Genomic DNA, 9189 nt, shown 5'->3' on the forward strand with positions numbered 1-9189 from the left:
GCGCTTGCGAATGATCCTCGGTTTGACGTATTTCATCCCCTCATATATCACGATCAACAGTTTTGTACAAGCTGTGAAATCAAGTGCCAAATAAGCCGTAGATTACTCTCTTCCACGCGAGCGTAAATTAAAGCATTTTTGCGAAATAATCTTACACGTTTCAAAATATATGTAATAATAAAAAATCATATTCATAATAGAGATACGCCAAGAGAAGAATCAGATTGACAATAAATACTCTAAACAGATATGTTCTTGTGTCGATGTATCTCTAAATATGTAATTTATTTTTTACATATTAAAGTTTAAATATGCGTCTCTCGATGCAAATTTAAATTTAAAATGACAAAAAATATATTATGTAGGAACAAGTACAAAATGACATATACTGCAATATATTACAAATTAATACGCAATTAATAATCCGATTAATACGTATTGAGCAATCAACAAAAACATGTCTGTGTCATTTGCACTGAAAATTCTGTTTTATCTATAGTCTATATATCTTAAGAATCTATATATCAAAAATTATATATCAAAGAATTGTTTAATTAGTCGTATAATTATGTATATATCACAGAGAATATATTTTCTCAACAAATTAGTTTACTTTCCTTGATATCTTTTTTTAATTATTTTCTAAAATTGTCTCACCAATATATAATGAAAAATATAAAATATATATATCGAATATAGCGGAATAATCATAAAACCATTGAAATTATCGAATGTCGTGAATTTTAATGAAATCTTATAAAATTATGTTCAGTTTGCGTGTGTCTTTATATGTATAAAAAAATATGTATATGTGCCTGTTTATATATTTAACTTATATTTAATTATATATGTATATATATATATATATATATATATATATATATACATAAGTATGCATAATAGGTCATCATGCCTCAGCAATTTTTTCATCCAATATTTTAAGTATGTAGGGGATTGTTGTTTTGAATAATTTGAGTAGACTCGCACATATACATATTCTTCAAACAGGATTATACACACATACTACACACATACACACACACACACACACACACACACACACACACTATATATATATATATATATATATATTGTATATATATAATTGCGATATATATAATAAAACGTGTCTCTAGTCTTCTATTTTTTTGTTAAATCGTTAAACATATTACGTGTTTCAACATATGACCGTAGACAAGTTTAATGTTTTATAAGATATATATATATATATATATATATATATATATATATGCGCGCTTACTGTATTTAAATCCGTAATCTGTAAATTTTTAAAGTGGAAATGATTTCGAGTCTGATCAAGCGCTATGATTCACTTCTTTCAGGATCGTTATATCATAAAATTGATTTTATCTCTCATACGTGTGTCTCTAAGAAACATAATCTCAAATAAAATTGTTTATTTGTTTTTACGTCCATTCCCTTTCTTATTATTAAAAATTATTAATCTTTAAAGTAATTATATAAATTAAATATTGTTTTTATATATATGCAAGCGAAGAAGTTTTAATAATCCGACAAAATAAAGTGCATATATAACGAAAGATATAAATAATTATATATAAAATGTTTTTTTTCTCTTATATAATCTCTCTGTGTATATATGAGAAGGATAAATTTTTATATAATATATATGAACAAAAATTATATTCTTATTTTTTTATACATATGTACAGATATTATAGAGACATAAAAAAAGAAGATATGTATATGGATATATTTTTCATAATTTTACATATATATATATATATATATATATATATATTCACATTTGATTATACATTATATACAGATCTTTTTTGTGGGAGTGTGGATGTATAGACAAAAAATATACCATGAAATTAGATGTTGTTATATTATATACGTTGTTAGAAAAAACTGATATATGTAAACGATAATATGAATTTAAATATGTTTTGACGAAAGATATTAATCCAACGTCCATTTAGTGTTGTTTATTTTGAATCAAAAGCACCTCTTCTCGTTTCGAGACAGATGTTGTCCTCCCGCGAAATAGAATCGAAATGGACGAAATATTACCTACTAATATAGCAGCGTCAAATAGTAATGAAGCAATTGACTCGATATTCGGACGCAGGGAGAATCTTCTCGAATTTATATATGACGGGAATTCGAAATCGCACTCTCACACTGCAATTTATCGGAAGAGTCCTTTACTCAGAAAATTTGGGAGATTATTACCTCGAATCGGATCGACTACGGCTATCCTCTCTGACCACCATATTTTTCGATAGTTCGCAATAAAGATTTATTTCTCATTATTTACGTTAGAATTATACTCTTGCTTTTCTACCTGACCATCCCACGTGGATCACTGTTTACAATATATATGTGAAAAATTATATGGTAAAATGAAAATAATATAAATTTTAGTTGACTATGTTATTATTATGGCATTTATATGTACTTACATACATATATGCTACTAGATTTATATTTCGTTTTAGGCAAATGTGTTACTTGCTTCCTTTTTATTACCAGTTCCTTTTTATTTACAGTTGTCTCGTTCTCTGTAATGCTTTGTTAAACTATTAAGTTTTTTGAGCGGTGGATTTGGACGTGTTTTCAAGGATTCTCGATTGTTCATCGAAAATTTTTCGTTTACTATAAACGGCAGATGCAGCGGCGCTCACTAATAAAAATGGCAACGTACATTCTATGAAACGTATTCTTTCGACGAGTGCGCTGCGTTTTCTCTCCAATGACGCGTTTCTTTTTTCGTAGCTTTTTAACATTTGCTTCCAATAACTCATTTTATTAGATTTATTAATTTTATTCGCAGATATATTTACATCGCTTCTTATTGTAGCAACTACTTGTTTTTGTGAGAAATCAGTCATGATTTACAAAGATTTTGAAATTGAGACTAGGTTAATAATAATGTAAATAATCATATTATGAAATTTGCCACTAACGTCGAAAATGAAACTCGACGAGTTTCAAATTTCATGCTGACACAACTGGAAAGAATTGGTATCAAAAACATGACATAATATGAAATTGTACAAAAATGGCTCGATGTTATCAGGAATCATCACTGATCACTGTTCCTTTGAAAGCAAACTACCATATATATTATGCCGCTATTATTTCAGATTAGGTTGTATTTACATCAGATTATAAGAACGATGGAAATGACACATGTGTGTGATGTTGCAAAAGATATCGCAAGGCATAATTCTTTCATGATTGGAATTCCATCAAAACAAAACATTATGCTGATGAATCATGATTCAGCAACGGATTCGTTATCTAAAATACAATTTTGTCCTGCATATCGCTTTTGCAGAGAATTAGATAGACCTTATTGTTTATCTAATATTTTAGATGACAATCATGTTCAAGTAGGTGACATTTTCTTGTATGTACATATACAAATATTTCCAATATATATACATACAGATTTCCAATATAAAATATTATTAAGTTGTTTGTACAAAACTTCTTCCTAACTTTTATATATTAATTTAAAAAAACATATTACAGTTATTATTAAACACTAGTTTAATAATTATAAAATATTGTTATAGAAAGATGACAATGTAAATATATATTAAGTTTGCTTCAAATGTACAAATTTGTAAATTGTTTTAATGAAAAAATATGTCTTTCACATTTTCTGTATACAATTAATATATAACTCCTTTTATCGTTATAACATGTCAAATAATAAAGAATTAAAGTTATTATATTAAGTATGTAAGTTAACATAAATAATGACTACTTTTTGAACATTAAAAATTATATAATGTTATTAAAAATAATAATATTGTAAAAAATCTTTTTTTTAATATTCCTATAGGACAATATTTGTGCCAATTTTTGCGTATTAATAAGTATTACATAAAATGATAATTAGTTTTTTATTATTTAATTGTTTAATTGTATTATTTAATTTATTTAATATTTAATTTATAATATTACTTGATATTACCCTGCATTAAAGGAAAATAATAAATTGCTAACATAGATTACGATATTTCACGACTTACTGCAAACAGTTAAGAAATCCACGATAAGATTGATACAGTTGATCGTAAATGATATAGAGGAACGATGGAAGAGAGGTTCTCAAATGCGCTATCCCGAATCAGAGCAATACAAAGGAAGTGATCAAGTAATGAATGCTTTATTCTAAAATACATCTGTGTGTGCTACATGCGCGACAAAGATAGAATATAATTGAAAGAAATCAATAATAATTAAAAATAATTATTATTAGCAACGGAATAAATCAAAATTAAACCTCGCGACCACACCCTCCTCGGTTTGTGCACTTTGTGGCGTTGCGCTTCACCTAAAGAATTCTTTAGAAGAATCGGAAGAGTTTGATAGAAAAAGAAAAGACTATCATAATTGCGATTATAACATCACGTTAAAGGCATTTAATAATACGTTTCTTAAAATAGCCCCCTATAAAGCTACTTTGTCTGCTGAAAAAGAAAAAAGTAGTGTAATAATTTCTTTATAACTTCTTCTTGAAAATATTTTTGAAACTATTTTTCTTCCAAAAAAATTAAGTAATATAATAACATTCATAAAAGGACATCAAGAAATTATTTCGAAAACCCAATCGATTGATATGGATCGGAGCGGATTAAAATCAAAATTATTGTTTATAAGACGAATTTCTTCTGACCAAACCACTTGTCCAATATGTCAAACTGAATCTCAAAGGCATGATAATATAACTCAAGTGCTAAAACATGTTGGTAAGTTAAAAAAATAGACTTTACTTTATAAGTGATAAAATATCAACAGACTATCAATCAATATAATAGATTTATCCCTGATTTATGACTGTTATACTCAATATAGATAGTAAACGTGAACATAATGTCAGCAAGATGTTAAAATCAACAAAGTTAACACAGCAAAATTCGAGAACTACAACGCCCAATCCTTCTCAATCCACAATTTCTTTTACTCAAAATGCATCGACGCTTACTCGCGAAATGGTAATCTTAATTTATTATTCGTTATGCTAAGAAAAACGTTCGAGAAAATAATGCTTAACTGTTGTTTTTTAACATTAATGAAAATTAGATAAGATATAATAAAATTATATTTTAATAAAATATAATTTTATGATATATATATATGTGTGTGTGTGTGTGTGTGTGTGTGTGTGTGTGTGTGTGTGTGTGTGTGTGTGTGTGTGTGTGTGTGTGTGTGTGTGTGTGTGTGTGTACACACACACATAAATATATATGTATATATGTATATTGTAATATACTGTGATAAGTGCTGATTTTTTAAAGCCATAGTATTAAGTTAATTATTTCTCGCTCTCTCTTTTTGGCATATATTTAATGTTAAATATTGTTAATTAGTTAATAGTGTTAATTAAAGTCCTTGAATTATGTAATTGTCAAGAAGAAGAAAAATAATGCGTTATTTATATTATATATTTGCCGTTAAAAAATAATAATAAAAGCGTAATAATAGCTTAAATAATAACATAAAGCTTAAATAATTTGTAAAAGCTCTTTATTCGTAAAAAATATTGGTGACTCAATTCACTTTGATAAAAGAAAATATAATCGAAAATAGTAGAGACTTAAAAATAGTCAAAAGTCACTATAAAAGTGAAATATATAGATATAGTATAAAAAATCTTTTGTGAAACTTATATTGCATATTGCATATATCAGTCTAGATAAAGCGCAAGAAATAGTTATAGGAAAACAAAATTCCGTATAATTATATGAAATTATTTATCAGTTCTGCCCATGCGCATGCGGATTGCTTGTGAAAGACGAAACCAAAAGCGAAGTCTCCATGATATCATTGCCTATAGAGAAAGAAAAGCATACCAAAAGGTATTAAAAATATTGTTTAAATATAGAAATTTTATTCTTTTTATTAAGTCAAGCCTTAACATAAATATCAATATTTTCAATTTTAAGCCAACAAGCACTATGTATTATTTTTGCCCAGTTATTATTGTCCAAATTGTTATAAAATTATGTCAAAACATAACTATTTATTTTTGTAAAATGACAGTCATAATGAACATATTTATTTAATTGCATTTTATCATATAATTATATAATTTTAATTATATCATATATAAATATGAATTTTCCAATGAATGTAATTTTCCAATGAATTTTTAAAGATGATGCAAACATATAAAAATTTTCATTTCCTCATAGAGAGAAGAATATGACAGTTGTAAAATATATTATATATGTATATACATATCAAATGTATATTACACATACACACATGAGTATATACATAAATATATATATATATATATATATATATATATATAATACTTAACTACTTAATATAGTGCCTGTAAAATTATTATGTAGCATAAAGCATTCATCGATATTCTTATAATATATTTTTAAAATAAACGGCTACAATTACCCAAAAAGACATTTACATTGCACATATTTTCCAGTAAACTCGAAGAACTAAGTTTCTATTTGAATTCAAATCAGACGATGCATAAGAAGATACATGACGACGATATCCAAGATTTGAAAAAAGAAAATATTGAACGCTGGAGGGAAGAAGTCATACAACTACAGTTGCAAGCGCAAGTTAAGGAATTGCAAAAAAATATTCAATTTTTCAAACAAGAGAATGAATATATTCGATATCTTATAGAAAAATGTCGCTGTTCGTTGAAAACAAAATTTTGGCAAGAATTACTAACAATCACTACATATTCTGGTGAGAATTTAATCTAGAATATTAACTTTGTAATTCTTCCGTAGTTTCTTTCTTTCTGTAATTTTATAATTTCGTATATATCATTTTTAGAACGTGTATTGTATTTATATAATATAAATAATTACTTTTAGAACTCACTTCAGCGATTAAACGCTTACAAACAAAATATTACAATAAAAATGGAATAATGACTACATTAATTAAAATATTTCGAGGTTCAATAAACATTCAGCAAATTGCAGGGAAATTTTTAACACCATTCATAAATCATTGGCATCAGAATTCAAGCAGGTGATGCATCAATAATAACATCAGTAATATAACGTAATTAAATTTTTCATATGAAATAATTTCTTTCAGCATAGTAACAACTCGTTTGCCATCTGCTTTAAGAGATGAAAATTCTTTTTGAATCGCCCCGAATTCCAACATTCAATATTTGTTAGATCACTTTTAGGTATTAAAATAAATCGCAAACAATATATTATTAACGCACACACATCAGACGAATACAATACACAATTTATTTTGCAACGCAGTAAAGCAATTTAAACTTCTTTCACATATAACATTTTAAATATGAAGATTGAGTAATTAACGGTGCATCGATTTAATGTTTGCGCGCGGGATATAAAAAAATTTTCGGCGATCGACCAAATCCTCTAAAGTATTCAGATCGGGCAGTATAGATGGAATTTCGAAAAAATTAGGGTGCACGATTATCGGTGGCGTCTGGTTGGAAAGACGAACGCTATTGACCTTATTACTATTGCTGGGTGTGTAATATGCCTCAGTAGACGTCGGTTCTTTGGGATAGTAGGGATCGTATTCCAATTCATTTGGCACTAACGGCTTTAAGGAGAGCGTTAAAGCATGTACGGGTATTTCCGTGGTGGACTTTATATTGAGCGTATGAGCGTTAGCCTGGATCGACCTCAAAGTTTCTGAATATGGATGATAGTCACTATTGTAATTCAAGGAAGAAGATTCTTTATGCAGAACAGACAAAGGCTGATTAGCTTCTGATATCATTTTCACGAGCGAAGAATTAGCGATCGAGTCGAACGAACGATACGCGGTACTTTTGTCTCGCGCGAAAGCGCGAGTCTCCGATAACGATAAAGGTAATGACTGTCTTGGCGGAATTGATTTATCGTTACGTGAATTCCAAGAATTAATCTGTTCTGTAAGCGATCGAGAAGTGGAAATTATCATGCGATTCTTCGAATTAGTATTGCATGTTGTACAAGTATCGGTGATTTGTTCAGTTTGATTTTGTATCTTATCTCTTAAGAATAGACTTGCACTGAACACAAAGCCAGATTGGGCTTTATTTATTTCAGATTTCATTTTATCCGGTTGTTGAATTACTCTGAAGGAACGTGAAAATGAGTGTCGATGATTATCAAGCGAATCGATTGGTGATCTTGTCAAATGCATCGTGTGCGCATTTTCCTTATCGGCGTTTTCATTTTGAAGTTGTGTTGACAGATAAGTGATTGCTCGGCAATCAACGAGATGAACGTGGTCACATATTAAGGCGTCCTGGCGAAAAGCCGTTTCTTCGGGACATCGGTAACTAAATTTATTTCCATGATCATCGCACGTGTGATATACTTTGCAATTTGCTTCGACGTCGGCATAAAATCCCATAGGCCGATTAAAACAAGAAAAATTCGTTGAAACATTTGACAGTATGGTTTTCTGTGAACAATAATAATTGAATTATACATTTTGAAAAAAGTATGTTTCATAATTTTTGAAAATTAAGATAACGTAATATATTCCATAAATTTATATAGTTTCTCGTTTCTGATGTCATTGATATATAAAAAAATCAGATCTAAATATTGCGTAATAATATTTAAGTTTTCTTACTTACAGAAATTTCTTCAGTATAAACACTGACGACCAATAGTGTGCATAATAGAAAATAAGATTGCAAAAGCCAATAAAATGCCATTTTTAGTAAAATAGTCGAATTGCTAAAGAATATTCAAATTCGATTGTATGTTTCTTCCGTAAAATGTATAAGAGTACCGTTCTCAGAGTCTAGAAGATCTCTATATGGCGATAGAAGGAGTTCAAGTGAAAGTACCGTGAAGACGAGTCTATGGTTTCTCTAGATCTCCCTTCTCTTTTTCCTGTCATTCTTTAACTCCCTCTCTTTATCTTTTTGCCTAACAATCAATGATATGTGATATATCCTACGCATCCTGTTCTATTAACTATTGCTATATGCAAATATACGTGCACGCGATCAAGCCATGTTGCAAATTGGAACCGATAAGAAATCGAATTATTGCGATTATATGTCAACACACATACACACACGCACACAACTCAATATGCACGATATATTTATCTTAAACTTTAAAAAATTTAAAATCTGATATTAAACCTCTTTCTCTCTCAAATATTGCGCAAATTAGTTAATTATTTCAAAATTTCGGAGACACT

General features: G+C 28.3%; 2 protein-coding genes across 2 annotated transcripts; one reads left to right on the top strand and one right to left on the bottom strand.

The window, feature by feature from the left end:
- Positions 1 to 4601: 4601 nt before the first annotated feature.
- LOC105254050 lies at positions 4602 to 7266 on the top strand. The gene is made up of 6 exons (XM_011262517.3): positions 4602 to 4751; positions 4858 to 4997; positions 5764 to 5861; positions 6455 to 6729; positions 6861 to 7020; positions 7090 to 7266. Exons 1-6 carry the CDS (start codon positions 4622 to 4624, stop codon positions 7139 to 7141), a joined length of 855 nt encoding a protein of 284 aa, XP_011260819.2. The 5' UTR covers positions 4602 to 4621; the 3' UTR covers positions 7142 to 7266.
- Positions 6974 to 8697, bottom strand: LOC112639174. The gene is made up of 2 exons (XM_025412385.1): positions 8612 to 8697; positions 6974 to 8433 (listed from the first exon to the last, which is right to left on the bottom strand). The coding sequence occupies exons 1-2, from the start codon at positions 8690 to 8692 to the stop codon at positions 7324 to 7326; spliced, it is 1191 nt and encodes a 396-aa protein (XP_025268170.1). The 5' UTR covers positions 8693 to 8697; the 3' UTR covers positions 6974 to 7323.
- Between the last annotated feature and the right edge of the window lie 492 nt (positions 8698 to 9189).

The sequence above is a fragment of the Camponotus floridanus genome, unplaced genomic scaffold, assembly GCF_003227725.1.
Source record: "Camponotus floridanus strain SB8 unplaced genomic scaffold, Cflo_v7.5 scaffold5, whole genome shotgun sequence".
NCBI classification, from domain to species: domain Eukaryota; kingdom Metazoa; phylum Arthropoda; class Insecta; order Hymenoptera; family Formicidae; genus Camponotus; species Camponotus floridanus.

Coding starts and splice junctions, on each gene's coding strand:
- LOC105254050 (XM_011262517.3), top strand. CDS start 4,622: ATGGATCGGAGCGGATTAAAATCAAAATTATTGTTTATAAGACGAATT. Junction 4,752..4,857: donor TCAAGTGCTAAAACATGTTG/GTAAGTTAAAAA, acceptor TACTCAATATAG/ATAGTAAACGTGAACATAAT. Junction 6,730..6,860: donor AACAATCACTACATATTCTG/GTGAGAATTTAA, acceptor AATTACTTTTAG/AACTCACTTCAGCGATTAAA.
- LOC112639174 (XM_025412385.1), bottom strand. CDS start 8,692: ATGGCATTTTATTGGCTTTTGCAATCTTATTTTCTATTATGCACACTA. Junction 8,434..8,611: donor TTTATACTGAAGAAATTTCT/GTAAGTAAGAAA, acceptor TATTGTTCACAG/AAAACCATACTGTCAAATGT.